Raw genomic sequence first — 27,732 nt, forward strand, 5'->3', positions numbered from 1 at the left:
AAAAAAAAAAGAAAAAGAACTCGGATCCTTCCAGAGAGAAAAGCGACAGCGGGCCGCCGTTCGTCAGCCGCCCCGTTACCCTCTACGCGGTAGAAAATTTGCATTCGTATCAAAATGTGTGGCCGTTGCCGCGCGTAAGAACAAATACGTTTTTCGTGTTTTCCTTTTTTTTTTCTTTTTCTTTCGTTTAGCTTCGTTTCGCGATTTCGGTAAAGGACTAACCGAGTCGAGAGCAAGCGCGCGCCCCCCCCCCCCCATACATGTATAACGATATCCCTTCCCTCGAAATGCCTCGTGTAAACCTTAGCGTTTCGCCCTTAAAATCCATTTCTCGTGCGTGCGTTTCCGCCCCAGTTACACCGGAGCGGTGCGTTCTTCGTCGACCGCGACAAATCCATCCAGACCACTTTTCGTCCGAGTTATCGGGCCCACTCACCCCTTCCCTCCCCCCCTACCCTCCACGAGAAAGTACAACGTAAATTCCTTATTATATTAAACGGTTCAATTGGCTAACAAACATCGAGCATACCTCCCTTCTTATCGACGAAGCCCGCCCCATCGTCGTCCCTAAAAAAAAACCAGCAGCGTCTCGCGTGCCTGCCTCGCCCTCATCTAAACTGCGTACCCGTTCGAGAGGGTTGGTGGACGCGTTTCTACCGAACGCCAGCCTCGAAATAACCGAGATTAGAGAAATATTGTCGCCTTATGAAAAAACGTCACCTATACGCGCGCCAACAAAAGTCTTGGCTCGTTCTCGTTTCGCATACGTCCGTAATGACCAAAAATATATGTATATATATAATATATCATTCCTTATATAATTATGTTGCTCCTTACGAGTTAAGTAATGTTAGTAGTAGGTAATAAGTTTTGCATTTAGGTAGTTTCACATCGATCAGAGGAAAAGATACGTTGTCGCAATCATCGTCAACCGACGGTTTCTCGTTTCCTGTTTCGTCTCCTTTTTTCCCGTGCGTGTTCGCGTACACCTCCCCCGCGCGTCCTCGAAAAACGGTTTTCCGTAGCGGCGAACAGAATCGGAGGGCAAAAAAAAAAGAGTTTCCGAGAACGAAAAAAAAAACACTGTCACCGAGGAAGTCTGGTGTTCCCGCGCGCGTCTTCTTGCCTCGCGTCGGTCGGCCGGGCAACCGTGGCGGAATTTCGTAATCGCGCGCTCCTTTTAAAAGACCCAACGCCTGGGCAGGTTCCTCCTTCGGACTGTTCTCCCCGTCCCGTTATTCCCGCCGATACCACGCCGTGCGCCCCGAAACACGCACCCTCGCGATGGTATCCGACGGTGCCACCGTCGGAGGTGTCCGTCACTCATATCCTATATACGTGTGAAAGTGTGTCACCGAGCGAATTTTCTACGTATCTATGCTGCGTGTCACTGTATCATGGGGCAAATATGTGAGAGAGTGTTGTGTGTCGTGTATGCATTTCGTAACGATAAAACGTTCCGTCGTGTCTCGTGTGTGTGTGTGTGTGTGTGTATCTACTACGATGTATCCATACATATACATACAGATGATATCCGCGTGTTACTCGCGTTCTCCCTTACGGATCGAGAATATCCGCCGTGGTCGAAAAGTTGTCGGTTCCGGTTGCGACCAACCGTCAGCTGGACGGGGGTATCGCGCGCCGGATACGCGTAACCGATGGAATCGCAGTGGGTTCACGGGTGGTTGAGTAGCGTCGTTGTTACGCACTTTATTTTCGTTACTCGCCTTCCTTTCCTTTTCTCTCCTCGTTCGTTTCCTGTATCCCGAGCTAGCCTCGCGACGTTCGAGGGGCTTCCGGATGGTGAGGGCAGGGTCAGGCTGCCGGGGCCGCCCGTACGTTTCGCGTGCCCACGTTTCACGGTTTTCACGGAAACGTCGTCCCTCGTCCATCTACAATACGGACGCTACGCGACGGGAGGAGGCGGCCGGCTTTCACGCCCCCCTTCTCTCCTCGAGGAAATGGTCGCGCTCGCTTTCATAGCCGACGCGCGACGTGTTCGTGCCCGATTTCCTGTTCTTTGTCGGTCGTGCTGACGGCCGAGAGCTCTCGATCGCGGGTGAGACAACGCACTCCGTATCCGTGTTCGCGCATGTATATATTTCTACGTCCAAGCGTGTACGCGTGTGAGAGAGCCGATTATCAAACGGTACCTATCACCCGCCGGTGGTGTTCCAGCCGTCTCGCGGCGTTTTCGCCGAGCGCGAACCCAAGGAGAGAGGGTGCGGTGGTACCAAGACGACCCCTAACCGTGGCTACGCAGCGATCGCAGGTGATCGTGAAAGATACCGCGGAGCACCGGGCGGGAATGAGCTTCCACCGTGCCGTCTACACGCTCCGTTCTCGCATTCTCACTAATATTATACTCTCGTGTTACTTTCTACATGTTTACCGATCAACGATACCGACTTTTTCGTTCCTACTGCTCAACGGAGTCCTCCATACCGATGCTCATGGGCCCGCGTTGCTCCGTCGACTGTTGGCTGGTGTTCGTCTGCTCGCCGGACCTGTTGTTCCCGGTATTGTAGCCACGTTGCAATTGCACAACCAGTCCGCTCACTGCACCGTACTCCTTCTGTTGCTGCTGTGGCTGCTGCTGCTGCTGCTGCTGCTGCTGTTGTTGTTGTTGCTGTTGAGTCTTCTGGCTCGAATGGTCTACTATAAGCTTACTATCACAGGCACTTTTTTTCTCAGTTGATACGGCGTAGAGATTGTGTAAGTCCGGGTAGTGATTCAACTGTTGCTGCTGCTGCTGTTGTTGCTGCTGTTGCTGCGCCGGCTGTTGAACGGTCAGAGTCTTTCGGTCGCGATCCTCCTGGCCGCCGTTGTGAACCTCGCGCTCCCTGCTGCTACGGTCGATCCTCGAGTCCCGCGTGCTGTCCTCGTCTCTGCTTCCGGCCCGCGAGACCGAGAGCGGCGTGGGAGGCGACGTCAGACGATCGCTGCCGTCGTCGTTGCGACCGCGATCCGACGGCGACGGGCTGAGGTCGACGGTTGGCACCCGTTCAGGCCTCTCCGGGATCGGTCTACCGCTAGCCGACGGTCCCCTGTAGCTCTCGTCCTCGCTGCTGTCCTGCGCCAGCCTCGGCACCGGGGTCCGCCTCGAGTTTCTGCACAGCTGATCGATCAACGCCTTGCTCCTCATCGACTCGGTGATCTGCTGCTGCGAGCCGCTCGACTGTTGCTGGTTCCTCGCCTCGGTCATCGCCCTCTGGTCCCTTGGAATGCCCGTCTCGAGGCTCGACCTGATCAAATTGTCGAGGAAGCTGCCGTTCGCCCCGGGGCCGTCGTACAGGCTCTCCTCGCGCGGGCCCTTGCTCATCGGGGTGCCGCGAGAGTTCGAGGTGCCAGGTGACTCCGACGTGGCGGAGGCCGCGCTGCTACCGTCACGGTCCCGTTGCTGGTGTTGCTGTTGTTGCTGCTGCACCATCGCCGCGTTCCTCTGCTGTTCCTGCAGCCCGCGGATCCTGCTGGTCGCGAAGTACTGCTCTGGCAGGATCGTCGGCACGTTGGGCGCGCCCGCCATGAACGGCGACGGCATGAACGGCGGCGGGCTCCAAAAGTTGAACGGCGTGAACGGTATGTGGGGCATACCCTCGATGAACGGCGGCATCTTGATCCCGTTCGGGCCTGGTATGCCTCCCGGTGGTGTGAACGGCTTCTGCGGTTTTAGCTGCGGCTTCTTGTCCGCGGTGCCGGGTCGTATGTTCGCGGCGGCGGCCGCTGCGGCCGCTGCCGCTGCCGCGGTGTCCTTCGTCTTGTCGTCCGACTGCTTCTGGTCCCTGGAAAGAAACGGACGAACAGATTGCGTGCGTGCGTGCGTGCGTGCGTACGTCGTCGACGCAGGTGACAGATGTAGCGACGGTCGTACAACCAGAGATAGAGATAGGGAGAGAGAGAGAGAGAAAGAGATGATGATTACCTCTTCCTCGGCCTCATCAGGTGCCGTTCCTTAACTTTGTACTCGAGGGTGGAGTGCGGCACTCCGTAATAGCTGCCAGCGCGGTGCACGCTCATCTCGCCCCGTTGGACCGCCCGCACGGCCTCCACCAGGCTGTCCCTGTCGTAGTTCCTGTACTTGCCGCGTTTCGGCCTGGTACCCTTGCCGCCAGTGGCTGGTTTCTGTTTGTTCGCGTCCTGCGCCTGTGGTTTCGCCTGCGACTGGGCCTGTTGCTGCGCGGTCGGCTGTGGCGGCGTGTACCTGCCCCTTTTGAACGGGCTCGGGTCCGCCATCATCGTTTGCTGAGGCTGGACGACGCCCGCCGGTTGGCAGCCGGGCATACCTGGCGTCGCGACCGTCTGGCCCTCTTGGAACTTGACGCTGATGCTCTTCGCGATCACGTCCCTGAAGTTGACGGCCACCGCCTTGCCGACCAGCGAGTTCGTCGGGCTGCTGGTACCGGAGAACGCCGGGCTGGCGCGTTCCAAGAGGCCAGGGCTCGAAGCCGCGGCGGCCGCGAACCCTTGGGCGAACGCGGCCGTGGTCGGGTCGCCGTTCTTGCTGCTCGAGCAGCCGGGTGTGCTCGCGGGCTTGTAGGACGGAATCTTGAGGATCGCTCTGCCTTGGGCGCTGTCGCTCGCCTCCTCCTCGATGTTCGGATTGAAGTCGTCGTTGGTCATCGGGCCCCGTTGCTGTTGCTGTTGCGTCTGCGACTGCGACTGGGGGTGGGTCGGGTGCGTTTGATGGTGATGAAGCTGCTGATGCGGTGGCTGCGACTGGTCCCCGTTCACGCTCTTGTTTAGCCTCTTGTCTTCGCTCATCAGCCTTCTCATCACCTCTGGAATGCGATAGTCTTGCGTCTCCATACCTGAAACGATCGAGCGAGGGGAGATGTATACGGATAGTTTACAGCCTGTCGCTGCGTCCCAGCGTCGTCGCGTCGAAGGAAACGGAATCTCGTCACGGTTCTTCGCGCCTGCGAGCATTTGTCTCGATCGCGGATTAGCCTGACGGAGAACCGTTCGAGCCACTTAAACCAAGTTCCGATCGGAAGGTGGAAAAGGTGTCGCCGACCCGCGTCGACCAGGGCCTGGCTTCTATCGATTTCCGAAGACCCACCGGCTTGTAATACACTTTTCGACTTTCGTCTCGAACCCGCGTCGCCGCGTACCGGTCTATCGGAAGTAACCTAAATCCCGTAACGCGCGGACGTCTCACCTGTCCTCTCCTCTCCTGATCGGCTCCGCTCCGTACCGTTCGCTCGAGGGTTGCGCGCGATGCTTATTGCTCACCTTTAAACGGCGCAGCTGCCGCAAGCATCTTCTGTATGTACGGACCGATGTTCGCGTGTTCAAGCCCTGGCCACTCGGCGCCCGTCTCGTTCCCCCGTTGCAGCAACGTTCTCAGGGAATCTCGGCCGCTTCCTTCGAGGGCTGAGAACCTGACGAGATCTTCCAAAGACAACAGAGGCTTCAACAGTGCCTTCTCGACTTCTTTCTCCTCTTCCGCTCCGGACAGTTCTTTTTCGTCCACCTGTTAAGAACATTTCTTTCTAGCGTTTTCCGCACAGCCTACTCCGTGGCGAAAATTCTTGAGTACTTTCATTGACGTTATTATTATTATTATTATTGTTATTATTATTTTTCTTTTTTTATTACAGCAATGCCCTCTCGAGGAAAATCACGTCTTACATGTTCATGGTTGTCGATCGTAAATTACTCGAATGGGTAGTTGGTTCAACGACTAGCAGAGGTTTCGTTATACAGAGATTTCATCGAGAGGCGTTCTCATCTGTGTTTGTATGCGCGTGTCTGTGTTGTAACAGTGTCGGTTGTCCATGTAAATAGCGGTAAGTATATTACTCTTCTTCGGTCGAATGCAGAATGACCAAGCGTCATGCAGGAGTTTTGCCAGAAAGTATCGTTCGCAAGAAGCTTTACGATATACCAAACGAAAACAAAAAAAAAAAAAAAAATGAAAAGAAAGGACAAGAGAGAGAAAAAACAAAATACAAACAAAGAACACGATCTCATCGCCCAAAATGTTGTATCCGCGGTGAGAATCTCCGCGGCTCTCGACGATCCTGAGTCGCGCGTAAAAAAAGAAAGAGAAAGGCAAAGGTCGAAAATTGAGAACCAGCTCGGGAACAACGTCTCGCCCGCCGCCGAGCGACAAAGAGCCTACACATTGACACTTACCTCGCGGACATTACTCAAACAACATGCATTCGAACCAACACAAAAAATTCTACCGGAACTAAACTACCTGCGCTTCACCTAATGACACCAGGCAGACAGAACGCGTCGTCAAAAGGAAATCAAATGATATCGATCGAAGATCGATCCGCCCGCGAATCGGCGTGGTCCCGGGTGGTCGATCCTCGTCGTCGATCGCGTCGATTTCCGATACGATCCTCCCGGGGTGAAGCTACGCGCCGATTGCGAGCGAGCATGCGGCGTCGCCATTGCAAAACGCATCGTCCGTTTTGAGAACAGCCATACGTTCGTCCTGAACGTTCCCTCGCCTCGAGGATCCAGCAACTACGATCGGTGCCGAGAGAAAAAGCACGAGATCCGTCTCTGTACAAAACGCATACACCGAGGATGCACAGTGTCGAGGTCGGAAAATAAAGAAAGCGTACGTACGTATATACACACATATATATATATTTTTATATGTATATATACGTCGGGTGGGAACGAATTCGGGGGCCCTAGAAGCCCGTCGCGAGCTCTCGCTCGCGTCCAAGAAGAAGACGTTCGAAACGATCGTCCCGCAAAACTTACCTCGAGTCTTGCAACCTCGCCAAGACCAAGCGGCCGTGTGTTAAACTACAAATAGTGAGATAAAAAAGTTAAACAGCCCATGCAAAAAAAAAACATTCGACAACTACTTTGAGCATCACGGCAACCGACAATGAGCCGCGTGAACCGACGACGCGGGCACGCTACCGAGCTGTCGTCCATCGTCGTTTCCTTTTCACGGTTTCGGGTGAGACGAGGACGCGGATGGACGCGGATCGGTTCACGCGAGTTCTACGATCGCCGTGGCAGAGGTATGTTTTGGGGAAGCTCCATTCGTTCTTCCTAACCAAAACCACACTTGGATACAAATGGGCGGTCTTTGAATCGCGAATCGAGTCGCGTACGAAAGAAAGATCGAACTCTTTCGAGTGTGCACTCGTCGGCCGGCTTTCCGTCATGATTTCCCCACACCGCCGCCGCCTCCTCGCCCACCCCCCTATCCTCGCGTCGTATTTTCCCCGCTTGTCCTTGGATGCGTCATCTCTTTTTTTTCTCTCTCTCCTCAAGATAAATCGCGTCCAAAGGCACAGTGCCTGTATCGAGCGCAATCTCGCCTCGTAACGTCCGATAAATTATGATTAATGACGGTGGAACGTGCATCGAACCTGAGAGGAACTGTACGCGTGCCGTCTTAATGAAACGCAAACGCGTCCGTCCGCGAGGTGAACGAAAAATAGTCCGAGACCGACGGAAACGAACGAAAGGATTCCTTCTACCGTCACTGACACACGATTATCGGACATTTTGGTGGTAAGTGATAAGAAAAAAAAAAGAAAAAAAAAAGACAAAAACGACCGAGAACCGAGATGATGAACGAAACTGGTTGCCACCGATGCCAGAAGAAGCGTGCCCTCGAAACGATCTCTACGCTTGTCCTAGCGTTCTCTCTCTCTCTCTCTCTCTATCTCTCTCTCACTGGAGACCACCCCTACACAGTGTCCACAGTCTCGCAGGTGTCGTATTTCTACCCTCGAACTATTCTCGATCCTCGTCTATTGCCAATTCTCAATTCTCGATTCTGTCCGAAACGTGGATAGATGGTTGCCTTCCCCTCGATTCCGTAATTACACTCTTCTCTATTCTCTTCTCACAACCTTAATGCCTTTCTCTCTCTCTCTCTTTCTCTCCATTTCACATCTTCTCTCTCACTTTCTCTCTCTCTCTCTCTCTCTCTCTCTCACTCTCTTTCTCCCTCTCTCTCTCTCTCTCTCTCTCCGTCTTTCTCTCGATATCCGATTGTTCATTTTTTCTCTTGTTCTGTCCCCAAAACCTACCTCATCCACCTGCGGGGGCGAAGTGGTCGCGGAGGCGTTTTGGGTCGTATTTGGTGGTGTTGTAGTTGTAGTAGTAGTAGTGGTGGTGGTGGTGGTGGTGGTAATGGTGATGGTGGTCGTGGCTGGGGCGCCGGGCTCGTGAGGGTGTGAGTGGGTGCTAGTCAGGGACGCGTCCCTTTCGCGCTCCATCGCAAGCTTGTAGACCTTGTTGCGGAGTGTGCTGCGCGGTATCCCGTAGATCACGGCCGCCCTTCGCGTGCCCAGCTTCCCACTCTGGATGTCCCTGAGCGCGGCCTGCAGCTCCTCCTCGGTGTAGGCCCTCCGGCCGCCCCCTGCGCCCACCACGGGGACACCACCGACGCCCGCCGCAGCCGCTGCCGCCGCCGCCACGGCCGACACCGGACCGGTCATACGCGGTTTCGCGCGGTAACAAGAACTAGAACATTCCATTCGACATCTCTCTCCTTTACTCCGCCAACAATTCGTTTCTCCTCCGAAAGAGGGTCAACGCACTGCCCAGCAGCATCGATGCGAAAAGAAAAAAGGGTCGAGGAAGTGGGCCACGCGATGATTCGCGTTTGAATTCGAAGTAGAGGATATTGAGAGACGTAACTTCCTCTTTTCCAGCTTCTCTCGAAGGAGATGGTCCACGTGCCGGTTCGTTACGCGATACTCGCGGTGGCCCACCACCTGGATCATCCCTTTTAACGCGTCTCCGATGCACCGACCGACCGCTCCGCGGAGATGCATTCGAATGGGTCCGATAATTGCGCGACCACCGGCGCGGCATCGATATCCGCGCGCAAACGCGTGATCGTAACGAAGTCAGGGTATCGGTCAGAGGGTAGGTAGTTTTCGTACCGCAAGCTCACGTGTTACAGGCGGTTCATCGGTCAACTTGTGCGGACGGTGGTGCAGAGCGGCCACGTGGCCGGCGCGGTGCGCGCACGTGTTTCGCACGGGAACCGAATCGATCCGACGGTGTCGTCTCGTTAACACTTTGATCTCCGACCTGGCGGGTTGCATTAGAATGAATTCGAGCCGCGAAATTAGACAAGCCAACGCATCGAGAGCGCTCGTCGTCGAGCGTTGCGTAACGCGAACGTTTCCGATGCGCGCGACCGTTTCCTGCCGCGGTGACCAACCGCGTTCATCGATACGCGTGTACGCTCTGGATGCCTCTTTCTTTCGTTATCGTCCCGTCGAATTAAAGAGTATCGCGTCGCCGGGGTTCGTAGAACCTGGTGATGCAACAACCGACAGATAGCAATCAAAACCGGCGCGAATTCGTCCCGCTGTTCGACGATAAGATTAATCGCGAGAGTTCCACGTAAAAAAGTACACCGTCCGCGTCCTCGCGAATCGCGTGGCCCCCCCACGAAGAGTTCGTCGACCTGCTCCTCCGTTAGACCCCGGCGTAGCTGATAAAAACTGCATTTCGACCGGGTCCCCCGCCTCCTCCTAAACTTTACAACGTCTGCTTATCGCCGCGAGCCGGCGCTCTTTGTCCCTCGCTCGCATACGTCGTTACCTGTTCGCCGATTTTACGCGCGTACGTTAATTGGCTCGTTGGCGTTCGATGAATCGCGAGCGAACGATTGACGCGAGGATTGATGGAATCGACTGGTGTTTTCCCGCTCGAATTCAGGCGAATAACCCTCCCGCTGTCCCCGACGTTCCCCCGCGCGCGCGCGCCGCGTTGTCAACGCGGCAGGCGATTTCCGTTCGGACGATCGTTCGAGCTTCTAAATTCGATTTCCACTCGCCGGCGGGCTTTCGACTGGCTTACGACTGGGCCTATCTTATCGTTAATTACGAGCGCGGCGCGCATGCGCCGCCGCGATCACGGTTTTTCTTCTCCGTCGTCCCTCCGCCGCCGCCCGGCCCGTTTCGATCTTTACTCGCGCGGTGCACGACACGCGCGCGAGGTACCAACGTCGTGCATTCGATGTGTCAGGAGGTGGCTGATTACGGTCGACTAATAATAGACGACGATAAAAATTTGACGCGCAAAATGTTCTCCGCCGGGGAAAACAGCGAAAACACGAGGGCAACGTACGGGACACGATCCGCGACTTTTACTCTCCGCCCGTTCTTCGTCAACCGCGCCTCCGCCTCGCGCCCCGTCCCCCCTCGTCGATCGACGTGCCGTTTATTTTTCGCGGTTCGCTCACTTAGGGAGAACCCTCTCTCTATATCTGCGGCCGCGAATTTACGACGCTCCCTGTTTCGTCGCGCGGAACGATGAACTCTCCCCCGATTGGCGAACGACGATCCGCGCTTTAATTAATCCCCGAGGTAATCGGTCGTCGACTTTGATTCGCGACCGCGCACACGCGCGCGCGAACGCGCCTCTAACCGTCCTCGACGATTTCACTTCCGCGGTTCGTCTCGCGATCGACTTTCACGGCCGATTTTATTCGTGGCCACCGTTGGCGATGCCTCGCTCGAGCGAATTTTCGAGCCACCCTGACGGAACGAGCGCGATGCTGAACTCGATTAGCCTCTGGCTTCGTACGAAACGATGCGCGCGAAACGGAGAACGGTCGCGCGCGGGTTAACGCGATTAAATTCGACCGAACAGGCGAATTCTATCGGAGGCGTGTGCGCGCCGCGGTCGTTTTCAGACAAGTCGACGGGAAATGTAACCGCGGAGGAAATTTTCGTAACGAGTGCGCTCGCGAACAATGAGACGCTCGGCGGTAAAAATTTCCGAATAAGCAAACAACGAGCGGGGGAAACTTTTTAATTACCGGCTCGTACGACGCGGTGCTCCGCTGCCTCGAACCGCGGCGCCGCGAGTTCTATTTAACGACCCAACTTCCCTTCGCATAAAACTGTCCAAGACACGCTCGATGATTGGCTGAACGATGCATCTGGAGAACGCGTACCGAATACTCCGCGCGCGGTACGCACTTTGGATTAGAGAGATGGATTACTTACTTAAAGATACTCTTGGGGTCGATACCTGCTGTCATCCTTAGAGGTATTTTCTGTTGTTCCAATAGAGATATGTTATTATCCTGCGACAGAAAGCATACCCATATAATCGATACTGCACCGTTTGCGATCCTCGCAGTGGCTACGAAAAGTGATCGTACGTTTAGGCTCGCGTGTACAATTATCCGTACGCGTACGAATACGTTTCGTGGTACAGCCACCGCTGGTGGAGAACAGAGGAACGTAAAAAAAATTTGTCTCGCGAATCGTAAGACGTGTACGTGAATGTGAGAAGCGGCGAGAAAAGAAAAAAAACAGTTTGGACGGCTCTCTCTCTCTCTCACTCACACACACTCTCTCTATCTCTCTCTATCTCTGTTCGTTCAGGTAACTGACTGTATCACCGCATAGGAGAAGGAATCGAATCTACCCACGCCAGAAGGAGACACGTACCTGAGAATTTTTAGGTTTCGCCGAAAGGTCGAGAGGTTGGTCGGCCGGCGTCGCGCTGTCCTGATGAGGCTGCACCCCAACGAGAGGCGCCTCCCTCGGTGGCAGACACCACTGGGGTAATAAGGTGGGGTAGGTGCCGCTGAGGGCCGCGGCGACCACGGACGCCGCCATCGGGTCCACCTGGACCGACATCGGTGACTCGGCCGATCGCGAGCTGCTGCTACTGTCGCTCTGCGGGCTCTGCAGGACGCGACATTCGAACACGTTATGTTCCGCCCGGCATCGTCATTGGTCGACGAGACGGTCGAGGCACGCGGAAAAGGAACCTCTGATTACACAGATATATATATACCGCCGGCGTGGGAGGGAAAAAAGAAAATGATCGTGGAAAAGGACGGATGAGGAGGAGGGTGGTAGCGCGAGGGGGTATCGTCCACCGTCGACGCGAGGAGGACAAATCGAATCCTGATCAAATTCGCTTTTCGCGCAAGGTACGCGAAGGACGGGCAGGGCTTGGCTGGGCGTCGGAGATGGGGCTGGTCGCGGGGTGGTCTCGGTGGTTCGTGAAACTTTTATAAGGGCGCGACGGCGTCAAAGCGATCAAAGCCACCGGGGGCATGCGGGATAGCGGCGAAGGCGACAAGTACTCTTTCGCGCGGAATGATCAAAAATTGAACGACCCCCGCGCCAGTGTTATCGCGAGGACGCGGATCGCGTAGGAATCCGTTCGTGACACACAGGCGTTGTCCTTCCCGCGCGATTAATTATGCGCTCTGAAGGATCCGCCGGGGCCTGGCTCCGGGGCTAATGCGATCATTTCTCCCTATGGCCGCGAATACGCGTCACGGTGGCGTGTCCAAGTCACGGCGACGATGTCAAACGGATCGCGATCTTTAATTAATCTACCCACGGTAGGTGGGTATGCTCGATACGTCCCGTTGGTTGCTCGCGGGGTAACGCCACCGTGATGCGAGAGCGCCAAGACCGCGCGCGAAACCCCACACGTCAGTCGATGCTACGAGAAGCGTACTTACGAGGGGTGGTTGGTCATCGTGCGGTAGCTTGCCGTCCAGGCAAAAGTAACACTTGTCTAACGGCTTCCAGTCTTCTGGCGGTGGGCTGGTGCGTCGGCCAGCGACGAGAAACGGCGCCATCGCGTTCCTCGCGATCGTCGGATCGACCTCCCGACACGGCAACCCTGACCTGGTCCCATCCGGATCCGACGCCGGTGTCGTCAGTATCGTTGGCCCGCCGCCGCCAGAACTCGGGGCCTCTTGCAGCTCCTCCTCCTTCTTCACTCTAAGCAAGCCCTGCGTCGTCACCGGTGTCCGCTCCAACGCGACTTCTTCCGTTCGTTCCTGCAACAAACACATCCATCGTTAGTCGTTGATTAGCGTCGTCGTCGATGAAATTTCTATCGAACGCAGCCAATTCTACCATAGTAGAGAGGCTACGCGTGGTCTGACCAGTGACGACCGTTTCAACCTTCCAACCAAAAGAGAAAGAAACGATCCTCGTTCCAGTCGTGCTACAAAGAAGAAAGATCAGTAGAGGGGTTACAAACCTTGGTCCCTTCCGTATCGGTAGCGTTGGCAGTCGGATAATCCCGAGCTCCTCGATCCTTCTCCATCCTGAGAGGGCTGACGGGCCTGTCGACATCTTCGTCGAGCTTCAGCCGTTTCTCCGCCTCTGTCTGCCGCCTTCCCTCCTCCTCCTCCTCGTTCTCTTCGTCGTCCTCTCTGTCGTCGGCCGCGTCCCCGTCGTTCTGCCGGCGTTTGCGTCGCCGCCTGGTCGGGATCGTGGTGGTACCCGTGGTCATGGTAGCCGTCGCGGCCGGCGACGCGATCGCCGCGATCGTCCCGGTAGCCGTCGACGCCGCCGCGGTGGTCGTCGGCGTGGTCGTTGGACCGGCGGTCAACGCGGCCGCCGTCGACGCGTCCGCAGCCCTCGCGGCGGACTCCTCGCGCGCGACGACACCGTTCGCGAACTCCTCCTCCGCGACCTCGACTTTGATCTCGTCCGGCCTGAGGCGTCGCTCCTCCTGTTGCTGTTGATACTGACAGTGGTGGTCCTGCGCGGGTGGCTGGAGGTGGTGGTGGTGGTTCTGCAGGTGATGCCTCTGAAGGCTCTCCTGCTTGACCGGGCCCGTGGTCGTCGTCGTCGTGGTGGTCGTCGTCGCTGTCGCCGTCGCCGGCGCTGTCGTCGTCGTTGATGATGCCGGTGACAACACCGTCGTCGTTGTCGTCGTTATCGTTGTGGGTAACGAGGAGGACGCAGGATGAAGCGGACGCGGGCCAATTTGCTCGAGGCTCCCGGTCACCGGGTCGCAGGACGACGAGAACGCCGGGTATAGCCGATGGTGGGGCTGTGCCGTCAATGATTCGCTGCTGCGAGTACCGCTGTACAGGGTGTCCTGATATTGCTTCCATCTCCTACGGCCCATCAACTCCTCCGCTACCCGTTCCAGACCTGCGACACCACCGTAACTACATCACACAATGATGACCACCGTAGGGTCCGCTAACCCCTGCGTTCTTTGCTCTCCCGTCTTCGGGAAGATTTGAAACCCCTTTCGCCGTTACGCGAGCGAAAGTGCGTGCTTGCGCGGGGGTAACGAAATGGTTACTTTTCGATGGTTACTTTTCGATCGTTCCAAGTGAATTACAACGAGCCCTTATGCACACGCTCGATACTATCGTGGCTCGTTGCGGTCGTAGATAAAAACGGGAGCGGACCGTGGCCGCGCACAGTCGACGAATTCTATTCAGTTCATCAGAGATTTTCCGGCCGCGTATTAATTCTCGTGGCAATCACCCAGATACGATCGACGCGGTGTCCCTCCCGTCAAAAGGGGTGAAAAATTAATCGACGCACGCCATATCGTAATAAGTAACCGGCGTTGCGCGGCGCGCGCGCTCATCTCAGCGTCGAAAGGGTTGAAACGTATCCGCGAGGCACGGCCGCGGGGACAGTGATGGACGATTATAGGCAGAGAAAACTGGCGCGCAACCGTGGCGCCCGCGTTCGGAAGGAAAACGCGAGCCTCCTCGCGCGAACAATAAAGATCCATTAACCGCGATAACTCCTGCGAAACGTGCAACAGCCGTGCGTACGCACGCCGGCGCGTCGGTGTTGAAATCACCAAAATCGCATGCTCGAGAAACCGACCGGACGTGGCGGTTTTTTTCGAAGGACACACGGCGGTAACACGCACGCCGGTCCCGGTATCCGACGAAGATGACGCAATGGAAAGAAAATTGCGGCGGAACAAAGCCGAGCGACGATGCAACGCGCACGGGCAACCTCTCCCGTTGTTTTCCCTTTTTCGCGGATCCACGTTCGATCGCCCAGCGGGATATTGGCCAATCGCCCGCGTAGCAGAGCCGCGCGTGCACGTACGCGTTCTCGAATCGCATCTTCGAATCGGCGCGCTCGCGCTCGGCAATAACCACCGCTCGTTCGTCGCTGAGAGCGGCCTACGATAGACGCGGGGCGATAACGGCGTTTTTTTCGCTTCCTTATCCAAAGGCCGAATAGTCGCGGCTGTTATCGTCGGAACGTGACGTACGTGCACCACCGCACCCGGTGGGGCGACGGGGGTCCGCGCGGTGAAACGCGCAACCGAGAGCCAAGATTTTCACCAACGCCCGCTCCTCCTCCTACGCCGTTTTTTAATGCACCGCTTCCCGACCGATATTAATTCCCAAAATAAACAGCAAACGCGAAATGTCCAGTTGCAATGTAAATTCAGTCGCGTTTATTTTCCCTACGCGATCGATACCTGCGATGGAACACGGTCGGACAATCCCATTTCGGGGCGTTAGTCGAACGCGTTCGAACCGATCTCCTCGCTTAGCGATCGACTGTCTCTTAAATGTGGCTACCGTGCTACGACTCGTCTCCGTGGTTGGTCCCGGTTCGAATGCGCGTCAATTGATCCTAAACAGACACCCGGTACCCGGTAGCCACGCGTCCCGCGAATGCACCATAACTGTCACGCCATTTGGTCGTCGCGTGTGCCGCGGTGGTACACGCCAGCCGACGAACGTACGAGGATTCGCGTGCGCGAGAAGATCGTACCGGCGATTTTTCATGGCTGCCGCCTTTATTCTCCCGCCGAATTGATTTTGTCGCGCGGCCAGCGCCGGCCACGGCCGATTAAAAGCTCGGCGTTCTTCCGTCAACGGACGCGGTCAGGCTCCGCGCGTTCGTCCCTGAGAAATTAGCCAACTGAATCACGTGCTGGTTTCCACGCGGCATCGATAGAATTCCGCGCTGCGCAGGACTTCCGTTTCCTCCGATGCCTCATCGCTGGACACCGCTGCGCGGCGGTTCCGCGAATCAATCGCGGAGGCTGCGACGAGCGTCGCGCGTCATTGAAAATCATCGCCGCGACTAGCCTTCAGACGTTGAAAATCGGCTCGTTTCCAAGAAAACCGGACGCAGAGTCACTCGAGACTTCGCGCAGCGATCGCTTTTTACTTCCACCCGACGTAGGCATTACATTCGGCCAGGCTCGTTCGTTTCGGTACGTTCAGCGAAATTCCCGCGGAATCCATCCTCGCGCAAAAATATGATTGGCCGTGCCTTTTTTTTCTCGATCCCGCGGAAAGTAGGTCGTAATGGATGAAAAGTACAATCCTGCGGAAGAACCATCCCACCCCGGAGGCGAATCGAAACGCGGTGAATTTCTTGCGGTGAGCGCGTAAAAACTAGCAGGGGGGCGGGGGAAATAGGAAAGGGAGGAAGAAGGGAAAGGAAATTATTCGCAGGTTACAAGGAGCCGCGCGACGACGAATCGAGAACGTGGATATCTAATATCTGGCGTTCGGTCGGGGCGGGATCGATCGGGACGGCTGAATTAACGCTCCCGCTAGGCTGCAAAAGGAGCGCGACGCGATGAAAAACATCTGAATAAATTATTATTGTTTGTCGAACGTTTCGAACGAATAACGACGACGCCCCTCCCGTCCCCTTCCCCCGCTTGGCACCCTCCTACCGGTCTCTATCGCCGCGGTAGCCCATCGTTGTCTGCACGGCCATTATTTAAACGCTCTAGTTCCACGCAGCTTATCAAATACAGGTATAATGCCAGTTTGCGGAAACGCGAACTGGATCTGCGCCGAGCGTCGCCGCTGCGACATATCTGCTTGCACGCGCTGGCTGTCAGAAAAACGTATGACAAGCATTACGGTCAGGCCTGAGCGTGCACACGTACACGCGCGTACACATCGAATGCGGCGCGCAATTTAAACGGAGCTTCGTACACCGACGAAATGTGCCATTTTCGAACGATTAAATCTAGTCCCACGGCTGTTGGTCGCGCGCTCGAAGAGAATTCGCGAACTCGTAGCTCGTCGCGACCATCTTACGATCGTTGCTAGAGGCGTTCGTAGGACCATTCGCGGTGGTCTCCGCGCGACGACCAAACTTTCGATCGAAGCGAGCCGCGTCGTTCGATCATGCAAATGACAGACCATCGACGCCGGGTCGAAAGTATGACCAATCGTTGATACGAGCTCCACGCGGACCCGACGTCTCCACCCATGGTGTTCTCTGCGCAACCGTGACCAACCGTGTTCACCGTTTGGCGAGATTTTAATAACGCGTCGATAAGGAGGACAGACGTTGCACAATTTAACGCAATCGTTCGTGTCTCTCTCTCTCTCTCTCTCTCTCTCTCTCCCTCTCTGTTGGTGTAAATTACCGATCGGCGCGTTGAAAGGGAGAGAGGAGAAAAGAAAACCAGAAGCGACGAGAAGAACCTCGAACTTCTTCGTAATCGAATAGCCGAGCGTGCACCGAGACGACCGCAACAATTATAGGAATCATCATCCCGCGAGAACGTGCGGGCCTGAAGGCCGCGAGGAGTGAGTCATCTGAAAAATCTGTCCAGAATATAAGGCGATCTTTGGACGAAAATTCTTTTCCATCGCGTTAAATTTAGCCTCGTTCGCCGATTACGTCACGCATCACTCATCCACCGCCGTTCAAGGAAAACAAAAGAGGCTCGCGACGAGGAAACATCAAGATCCAAGGATATCTCGCTCGTGTCGCATCGCGATGCGCATGCATTAAAGGAACTGTACGATATCGCTGTTACTCTTCCGATCGAATATGGAGAAAACGCGAGAGAAGTACAAACGTGAGTCGCGTCGACGCGAGGAGGAAGACGGGTCGTTCGAAAAAAGCAGAAGGAAACAATTGGCTGGGAATTAGACGAGATACACCCCACGGTCGAACGCCGGTTAAGATCGCCCCGTTCCTCGAGAGGTTCGATTAACCCTGTCCGTCTCTACCGGTTGCAGCATCGTCGACCTTGCATGTAATCAATGGGCTCCGTGGAGAATAATCCTGTAGGGAAGGTAGTAATCGCGCTTTTTCCTCCCGCCAACGTCCGCGTCGAGTGGGCGGCGAAACACGGGATCCGGATTTCCAAATGAACGAACGTATCTACAGCGAAACGCAACGAGCACGGAGGAGAGAGACAACGTGGAAAGGGGAAACAGCTCGAAACGTCTTTCGCAAGGCGCCGTTTCCTAATTACGTAAACAAGATCGCGTCGCGATCGAAAAACGGGGACCACGGCTCTCGAGCGTCGAACGCAGGCCCTCTGTTTCGGAACTTTCGACGAAAAATTCGCGACGGCCATCGCCGGTGCGCGTCCTCCTCGGCGTTCGCCAGTCGACGCGGTCGCGCTTCGTTGGATATTCCATGGCGAGCAAAGTTCGAGTCCTTGATCGATTCCAGAAGTAATTAGACGGTCGGTGGCGCGCCTTTGGATGAAATTCCAGGCGAGAGGTGCCGAACCAATCTTATCTCGCGTGCCATTTAAGAAGAGGAAGAAGTAGGGCAGATGACCACGCCCGGGATTAAGCCAATCGTGACGCGGTTCTCGCCAACGGGAACCTCACCGTCGTGTAAAACGATTAACCCTACCCGTTTCGCCGCTTTCGACGCTTCGCGAAATTACGAAACGCTAGAGGAAAGAAAGAAAATGAAAACTCTCTTCTTTCTCTCTATTTTTTTTTTTTTTTTTTTCAAACACCAGATGAAAGTTCCCGGTAAGGATCAAAACCAGTGAAATGGAGCACGTTTCGCGGCGATAACAAATGGGATCGCGTCGCGGAGAAGAATTTCCGGTGGTCCCCGTAGCGATCGCTGCCGGATCGTTACCTTGATAAATGGTGAATCAAAACGAGGAAGATTCGAGAATCGAAGCCATGAAAGAGAGAAAGAGAGAGAGAGTCTACTTTCGACGGGGGCGTCCTCCCGCGAGCCGAGGATATAGCGGCACCATTCTTCAATTCTAAATCGAATGGCCTCGGGGCCCATCCGACCAATCGTCGTGCCGCAATTTTAGATCGGAGCGTGAGCGAGCGCGCGCGCGCCACATTCCCCTACCCCCCTCTCCTACGAGCGGAGCACAGGGTCCCCGGTGTCTTGCCGGTATTCCCTTGGTCCCGTCGCTAATCGTCGCCCGGTTTCGACCAATGGCAATCCGGTTTAGACGAGAGTAGAAGGTTAGGAAATGGGTGGCCGGGCATGATGGTGGGGCCGCAGCTGGCTCTCACGAACGCACAAGGCTATCCTTTGTCCGAAACTCCCGCTTCGCGCGCGATTCGCCTGCGCGGCGCTGTTCGCCTAAGCCTTCAGGACGATAATAACGAAATAATCGCGATAACGACCCCGACGCGATTCGCGAACGGCGCAACCGACGCTTCCTCGAGCGAGGTCGCGCATCGGCCGCGTGCGCCACCGGTGTTGCGAAAACCCCCCAGCGATCCATTGAGGGGGACCCTCTGCTCCGAATTCGAATCGGAGCGAGACCATCGACCAGGACGAGCTATTGCGTCCTCCTCGCGCGGATAGAGAGCTCAGGGTTTACACTTGAACGGTGAGACCCGAGTCGATGGCCAGCTACGAGAGAAATGCCCCTGGTAATGAAGAGCGTTCGCGAAGAACGGCTACGCCTCGCCGCGATCGCGCGCGATAGCTTAATCGCGTTACGTTGATGCTCGCTGGTTGGAGGGGAGTTGGGATCGGTGTTAGAGGCCTGGGTTCGACTCGTGTCATCGGGCGGGAATAAAATCCGCCAGGTCGCCTACTCGAGGCGAACTTATCAGCGTCGCTTTGTTACACGATCGCGAGATTCCCATTCACCGGCTACGGGGACTCGGTTCGCGCTCGCTCGTTCGTCGAGGCTACGCGGAGGACAGAGAGGCGAAGATGGATGTCGAAATCCACGGAGCGTTACTTGTCTCTCAACAAGGCATGGAACCCAGCCGTGCCTCGTTAAGATCTCGAAACGATGCTCGCCAAAGATAGACAGAGAGAAGGGGAGAGTAACAGAGAGACTCTGAAGGTTATTCGTTAATCCGTCCACGATATTGACACCGAAGCCTATCGTCATCGACGAGAACGTACGAGTCGAACGGGCGGCGTCGCGCGCGAGTAAAACGCAGGACGAACGAAAGGGGCAGGGAATGTCCGCGAGGAAACAGGAAACGCAGCCGCCAAAGGCTGCTACAAAAGCGCGGAAGCGAACAATACGGCGAAGAGCCGGCGCGCACCCTTTTCAACGACGCTTTGGCAAAACTCCACCGACTGACTAACGTGACCCCGAACGGTACGCACCGGGTACCACCACCAGCTGGCCCCGAAAAATCTTCCGGTCCCTCGTGCATTGTCCCGCGAGTGACGGTGCACAGGGTGCATGGGTGCACCAACCGCCTAGCCAGTCGATGCTATTATCGAGCGACCGCTTCTTTTTCCCCCCAAGACGAGGACGACGACGACGCTCGTCAAGGTGTGCACGCGCCGGTACGTACACAGAGATCTACGTGAGAATATGTACGAACGTGGGCTGACCTCGCGGACCATTCTTCTTCGTACGACCGTCTCTCTCTCTTTCTCCGTCGCGCTCCTTCCCTCTTTCTCGCGAGGAGCCTCTCTCTCGCGCCAGTTCTCTCGCTCGCTCTCGAACGTCTCGCTCTTACGCGACGATTCCTCCGCTGGTATAATGACCTCGGGAATCACTGCTCGGGTCGAACTAATGGAGCGATATCGTGCAATGAAATAATATACTGGAACAATGCGAAATTACGTCTCCGGTCCGCGCCGCGGACTCGCCAATTTCAGGATCCGCGGTTTCGCGAGCCACCGTCGAGGCTGCTCAAGACTGGACGAGAGGGGACCGACGTCTGACTCTCTTCAGCCTCGAGACTCGTATGAAAGGGAGCAAGAGGAGACGAAAATCCGACGGTGGCGTGGAACGGACGCGAATCAGCGTCGGCTAAGCGACGAGGAGAGTCGTCTCGCGACCCGTTTATCGTTCACCGGGTGTCTAACGTTACCCAGGAGTTATCGTCGCGCGGGCTACGCTAAACTCGTCCAACGGCATCGACTGAGCGGAGTATGACTGTTTCGAACGGAGCGAAGCGGAAGTGCGAAGGACATCGTTTTCAGCCACGTTTCAGATATCGAAGTCATCGCATCCCTTTTCCGGAACGATAAATCGTTAATTACGAGAACGGCGTTCTTATCGCGCGATACTTGCCGATGCACGAAAAAAAAAAGAGAGAAATGAAAACCTGAATAAAAATCGTCGAGTTTCTGCTCGTTCCTTTTTTCTCGATACGCGCGGCGCTTTTTCGTTATCGGGGTATGCAAACATAACTGTTGTTTTCGACTCGGCTCTGGAAATGGTAGCGGCGAACGAAGCGGGCTAGAAAGGAGTATTATCGTGACGCGTGTTTAGACACGGGCTGCATCTGAGCAACGAAAGGCACGACACGCTAGAGGAAGAAGAGACATAGAGAGAAAGAGAGATAGAGATAGAGAGAGAGAGAGAGACTTGCATGTGCAGATGGAGACGACACTAGTCGATGCGTCGCAAGGGTTATAAGCTGGAAAAAGTGGAGGGACACGGAGGAGGGGCGAAGACCAAGATAAATCGGAAGGGAGGGAAACGTGTGAGAGATAGAATTGCGAGAAAAAGTAAGATAAAGATGGAAAGAAATTGCGAACCGGGGCCAAGCGGAACGGAGGAACAGAGAGAGAGAGAGAGAGAGAGAGGGGCGATTCGCAAATCGGTAACGAAAACGAGCGAGACGGATCGTACGGTTGGCTTGGTGTGGTTGCAACGTGCATGCGTACGCAGACACACGCGCGCGGCGGCGGTAACGCTGAAAATGCAAGTGGACACACACTTGCGCCGACTAATATCGTCGTTTCGACGACGCGGTGAAGCAGAGTTTCGCGCGAATCAAATTCGACGGCAGACCCGAGGTGACGGATTAAAATACAGAGCAGATCAGCAACGGCGTTGTCATCCGGTTAACGTTTCAAACAATTTCTTTTTTTTTTTTCTCTCTGCCATTATTGTATCTCTGTGTCTGGCAGTAGATCTGTGTAATACGGTGCAGCGCGCGCGAACGATACTCTAACGGAGCATTGGAAAATTGTGTCGTTTAACGGGGAACTTGTGAATTTATCGCTCGTCCCGTTTGACGAAAAAATAAGAGAAACGGAGTCGAACGTGGAGAGGGAGAACGGTGAGTCTGGGTCTAATCGAAGTGGTCGCGCAGTCTTCGAAGATCGTTCATTTTTCGTACCAGACGAAAATCTGAAGTTTGCAGGAAAGGGAGAAAGGGAGAGAGTGCAGAGATAATTTTGACGTTTTCATTGTTGGATGGTAGTAGATACGCGAAACTTGATGGAAACGGCACGATTAAATAATACGCGAAGCGGATAAACGGTACGCAAAGGGAGAGATAGAAAGAGAGAAAGGGAGAGGGAGAGCGGCGTGAAAAACGAAAAAAGAAATTGTATCGTAAAAGAGATAATTTATCAAGCACAAAGGGGGCAAAATTACCGTTGCGCGATATATGAATTTTACAACTAAAACCGACCGACTCGACGCGACACGCGGCCGTTATATTTTACAAGGAGAGCGATCATTAATACCGTTCATTGATATTAATTTCTGTCAAGCTTGATAATTATCTGACAGGGCATGTGATCATTTAATGGATTATTATGCGCTTCCATCTGAGTATTAACTCATTTTCCGCGTTTTAAAAAACAGCACGCCCCGGACACGGGCCGTTGGTAATTTTCCAAATTGTTTACACGCGATGCCCGGGCTGATTTACACGCGCCGGGCGAAAAATGGTTGATAAAATGTTAATAGAACGCCAAGTTCTCGCTTTACACCCGATATCGTTGCCGAACGAGATATTCCCGCAACGGGATGAAAAATTAACGGATACTCGGAAGTGAGTTTCTCACGCGAGCGTCGCCGATCGAATCGTACGCGTTCTACAACGGCGAGGCCAGCAGGCGTCGTGTGTTAAAATCTACACGTAGATATAATATTATATACGTACGCGTGGTGCACGGGTTATATCGTATGGTGGGTGGCTGGCGCGGATCGGATAAAATAGGTGGCATATCAAACGACACGGACGAGTAAAACTCACACTGGATATCGAGTCGTCGTCGGGTCGTTTGATAGAGTGGCATTCCGCCGTGCAGTAACCGCAGTAAAGTTCGTCCCTCTGGCCGTTTTTCTCTCTTGAGCGCGCGGTTCGTTAGGTCGTGCTCTCTCGAGTACCAATGTCGCTTTCAAGTTTTTTCGGGGAGAGGCGTTCCAAGGCGTTGCATCGCGCTGCGACGAGTGTAGGGCACAGCCGGCGGAGACAAAAAGAAGGTGCCGCGTCATTTTCGTCAATTTAACTTCGGTCTCCCCCTTCCTGGTAGGCCACGGAGGATCGCTCGGCATCTCGCCCCGCCAGCCCCTTGCACGCCGAGTGCACCCTTCTCGCCACGTCCGCCCCTGTGTGCCGCGAGCTCTCCCACCCACCCCCTCTCGGTTCGTTTCTCAACCCCTCCGCGGGTTGCTTCGCCTCGTCGAAGCGAGGTCAATCGACGGAGAGGGCTGAAGACGACCCCCACCCTTCGTCACCAGCCTCCCTACCACGGCTACTCAATATCGTTTCATTACGCACCCTGCTCCGCCATACCCATCCTCCACCTCCACCCTCGCTGCGCCTGCACCGACACCCGTCGCCGCCACACGCTGCTGCTGCACCCACCCCCTCCTCCTCTTTCTCCTTCTCCTCCTTCGCCTTCGACTTCGCCTTCTCCACCATCTCCGCCGCCGTCGCCGCCGCCACCACCGCCTCCTCCTTCTCTCTCGCCTTCCGCCGTTTCCCACCCCCTCAACGTCTCTCGTTCCTACCGCGGCGACGAAACACGAATGCCCACGAATTTTTATTGTTACTTCTCGCGCTGCTTCCTCTCTCGCCTGCTGCCCCTACTCGCGACCTTTTTTTTCCCTTTTTTATGCGCCTTTTAACGATCAGCAGTAACTGCACCCGCCCGAACGCTCCTCCTTTCCTACCGCCTCCTCCTCCACCTCGTCCACCCTGCCCTCGCGAGCCTTAGGGGCGAGCATTTTCGAGAAACGAGGGGACGTGGGTGGGCGCGACGGAAAAATCTACCCGTTTATCTTGCGCGATCTAACGAGCAATCGGGGCGGAGGCACCGGCCAGGGAGAGGGGGCGACAAAATAAACTTTCGGTTTGTCGAGCTTTTTCGATTCGACGCGAATAGGAAACAAAAAAAAAAAGAAAAATAATAAAAATCCAGGAAAAACGAGACCCGCGTACAAACGCAAATCCCTCCCGCGTGCCTTTCTCTGCTCGCATCGACGAGCACGATTTCATACAGGGGTTGGGGGGGGGGCCTATCAATTTGATTGTTTCGCAGAAATTTTTAACGCTCCATTTTAATCCGAACCGAACGGATTCGCACGAAACGCAAAGTATCGGCAAAGGACGAGCGTGAACAACGCAACCGCTCGCCCCGAGTCGGTAGCGCACGTGGCGTGCCGTCTAACCGTTGCGAGAGTTTCCGTCCCGCGTGTATACCTACTCTACACGTCGATCTGCCTGTTCCTCGCCATCTCCCGTGGTGCGTGGTGCTCGTGCGAGGTCCCCGCGAGGATGTCGGCACGCCGAGACGGCATCGTCGCCGTCCCTAACAGCGGCTCGCGATCGCCTGGCGGAACGGTATCGCGGCGTGCATCGATTCGAACGGTCGAACCACCGATGGAGACGGGCATCGCTTCATCGGCTACGAGCCCGTGGCGAGAACACGCGCGAGAACGATCGCGCGCGATTACGAGACGACGTAGACGCGATTCAGATCTGGTGACGGTGGGATGGTTCTCTCGCGACGTGGCTCGAAACTCTACCACCGCGTACACTCCGCTCGAGCATCGATCGTCGCGCGTTCCTCCCGTTCAAGCAACACGTGCAACGTAACAGGTCGCGATAGCGGCTGATCGCACGAGGCGGCGAAACATCCCGATTAATTCCGTCGTCTGGACGCCAGCACTGAACTGAAACGATGGAACGCACTGTCACCGACGACGTTGTCTCGGCCTTCTCACTGGTCCCGGCTGGGAGCACTCGACCGACTTCGACGGGACGGAGCACACCGACACGTTGCACCGGCGACGAGTACGTAGCGCAATAATCGTGCGGCGTCGCGATGGACTCGAACCGAGCGGCTCTGCCTGCTACCCTTCGTCACCCTTTCCCGAACGCGTACTGGTCGATCTCCGAAGATCATGGAAGTCTCGAGAGGAGTAACGCCGGCGGAGGTCTGACGCGCACACACGCACACCCCCCCCTGCACCCTCCGCGCGGCCGTTTCCGCTTTCTCTTTCTCCTTTTTCCCTTTTTTCCCTTTTCTTTTTCCCTTTTGCGCCGTGGTACCACCGCCGGAGAGCCACTACCGCGTTCGTTTTTAGAATCTTCGCGGCGCAGGACGTTGGAGGCGGAGGGAGAGAGAGAGAGAGAGAGAGAGAACCGATCGCGAAGAAAAAAAGTGGAAATAGGGGTCCGTAGGAAGAAGAAATCGAAGGGCGGGTGGGTAGGTTCGGTCGGAAGGAGGTAGGATCAACGGCGGGGCGACGGTAGAGAGAGAGAGAGAGGGTTGGAGGGGGTGGGAAGGACTCGCGAAAATTTCTCGACCACCAGCGGCAGCTGCGTTCCGAAATGAGGAGAGACGCGAACGAGAGAAGAGGTAGTAGTAGTAGGGACAGCGACGGTTGCCTCGATCGAGGGGGCGGTGGAGGCGAGGGATGACGGAAGGGGCTCAGGGTGGGACGAAGGGTGAGATTGCGAAAGTGGAGGAAGAAGCGTAACGGCGAGTGCACGCAACAGCGCGGCGCGCGTGGAAACGCGCCTTCTACGAGTAGCAGAACTCTTCTCTTGACGGACTAACCCGATGCCAGAGGGAGAAGAAGGGAGAGAAAAGGGGGAGAGGGTGGTAGCGGGAGGACAATGGTGGGGGCGTAAGCGACGAGTGGGCAATAGAGGGATGCGGATCGGGAAGAAGGGTGGAACAGACGGAGGAGACGGAGGAGGAGGTGGTTGAGGAGGAGGAGGAGGTGGAAGAAGGGTGGCGGTAAGAAGAAGAAGAAAAGAAGGTTTCGGGCGGCGGCCAGGATCCCTCGGTTGTCCGTGGTCAAGGCACGCAGTTCGTGCACTGTTCCAAGCCGCCTTCTTCGGCTCTCTCGCGGTATGTACGAGGCGGACTTGCGACGGTGTCGGTGGCTGCCGTAAGGCGGCTTCAGCGTGGAGGCGCCGGCGTATACGAGGGTGCGGAAGGACGAAAGCTGTTACGCGAGCTTCGCCTTCGCCGCATTCTTCGCCCCTCGGGGTCAGATTTTGCGTTGGCCTAATTAGAACTCGCGCTGAAAATCGCCGCGAATCGATCGAACGTTCTCCCAACGATTCCACGCAACCCTCTGTTATCGGAGACGATGGTAACCGGTAGTCGACTAATGTGGAATTGGCGAGAGACAGCCGAAAGTCTTCCCTCTGTCGTCACGTGTCTCGCGAAAATTACACAACGCCGATGTTCCATCGCGGAACGTTGCAACGCGAGGGCGAGGTGTACGCGCGGAGCATCGCTATGTTTCCCGACAACGTGCAACCACCCTGTTGAACGTACGGACACGAGTAGGAGTCACGCCTGGCTCACAGTCAACCAGGATTCGGCGTTTCGGTTCGCAACAGGTCTCACCACCGGCGTTGCTTCTCTTTCTCTCTCTTTCTCTCTCTCTCTCTTTCCGTGTCTCCCTCCACCCCTTTGACCCCTATCTCTCTCGTTCCCGCCCTCGTCCTCTCGCCCCCCTCCCCATTTTCAACCCCCAGCCCCACCCCCGTACTCACGACCCCCCCTATCTTTCTCTCGCTCGCGCTCGACTCTGTTGCGTCTACGTGTACCTAACTCGGACGCATTTGGAGATTCGCCATGTGGAACGCGTACCAGCGCGTTCGTTTCGAAACTGTCGGATTAAGAAGAGCCGCGTAGCGATCGTGGGAATATGTAGATCTCGAGAAAATAGCGGAGAAAATGAAAGAAAGAGATAGAAAGAGGGAATCGAGGGTGGTGGGGGAGGAGAGAAAATAAAAGAAACGCGTCGTCGGAGTTCCCTACGCGTCTCTCGGATCCGCGGGTAAACGCGCAACCCCTTCGACGAAGTGCGGCGTCGATCGCGCTGGTTAACTCACCGACTACGAAGACCATATTCTTTGTCCATCGCAGCAGCTCCCGTCGGATATGTCTGCGTTCCTGTATGCAGCGGGCATAGGGGCAATCCGCCATTTTTGAAATCACATCTTAGAATGAATGTGTGTGCGTGCCGGCCGGGTGCGCCTGCCTCGTGTTCCCGCGTGGATGTCCACCCCCACCGCCGCCGGCCGTCCTCCGTCCACGTCCTCGTCGTCGTCGCCGTTGTCGTACCCGTCCTCGTCCTCGTCCTCCTCCTCCTCCTCTGCCTCCTCCTCCGGCTCCTCTCCTCTTCCGCCTTCTCCTCCTCTTTCTCCTGTTTACCTCGGTCCTCTCTCAGCCCTCGATTGACCGGCTTTCTCGATCTCCCCCTCTCGTTTCTGTTGCTCGTCGTACTTTCTTGCCCCGCGACGACCGCGACCACCGGTGCTGGCTGTTTTTTTTCTTGTTCTTTCTTTCTTCGATTATTTATTTATCTATTTAGTCGTTCCTTTCCTTCTTGTCGTGCCGTTGAACGCGCGGCGCTGCGTTGCAGCGAACGCGCGCGGAGGGAAGCGAAAGAAAAAAATAAAAAAAAAGAGAAGAACGAAAGCGGCGTGCGCGCGGCGTGCGCGCGGCGCGCAGGAACCGCCTCGTCTCGCAAACGAGAAACGCGTGTGCGAACGCCGGTTACGACGTCACGCGGAGAGCGTGACGTGGCGAGCGGTCGAGTGGAAGTAGAAAAGTGGCG

At 55.7% G+C, this 27,732-nt stretch overlaps 1 protein-coding gene and 1 long non-coding RNA gene across 5 annotated transcripts in view; both read right to left on the reverse strand.

Annotated features, from left to right (window-relative positions):
- The window catches only part of LOC143428517 (uncharacterized), a 147,630-nt gene that overhangs the window by 5,688 nt on the left and 114,210 nt on the right, over positions 1–27,732 (reverse strand). The gene's annotated exons all lie outside the window — the stretch shown is intronic.
- On the reverse strand, positions 1,494–27,485 carry Eip93f (Ecdysone-induced protein 93F). 3 transcript variants are annotated; one of them, XM_076903415.1, is made up of 9 exons: positions 27,005–27,485; positions 12,976–13,880; positions 12,446–12,769; positions 11,412–11,651; positions 10,962–11,041; positions 8,019–8,454; positions 5,233–5,473; positions 3,923–4,808; positions 1,494–3,782 (listed from the first exon to the last, which is right to left on the reverse strand). In XM_076903415.1, exons 1-9 carry the CDS (start codon positions 27,096–27,098, stop codon positions 2,420–2,422), a joined length of 4,569 nt encoding a protein of 1,522 aa, XP_076759530.1. In that variant the 5' UTR covers positions 27,099–27,485; the 3' UTR covers positions 1,494–2,419. The 3 variants fall into 3 exon arrangements, with proteins under 3 accessions (XP_076759530.1, XP_076759531.1, XP_076759533.1); XM_076903416.1 differs by lacking the exon at positions 27,005–27,485 and adding an exon at positions 22,895–23,489; XM_076903418.1 differs by lacking the exon at positions 11,412–11,651.

Source organism: Xylocopa sonorina, chromosome 10 (assembly GCF_050948175.1).
Source record: "Xylocopa sonorina isolate GNS202 chromosome 10, iyXylSono1_principal, whole genome shotgun sequence".
Lineage (NCBI taxonomy): Eukaryota > Metazoa > Arthropoda > Insecta > Hymenoptera > Apidae > Xylocopa > Xylocopa sonorina.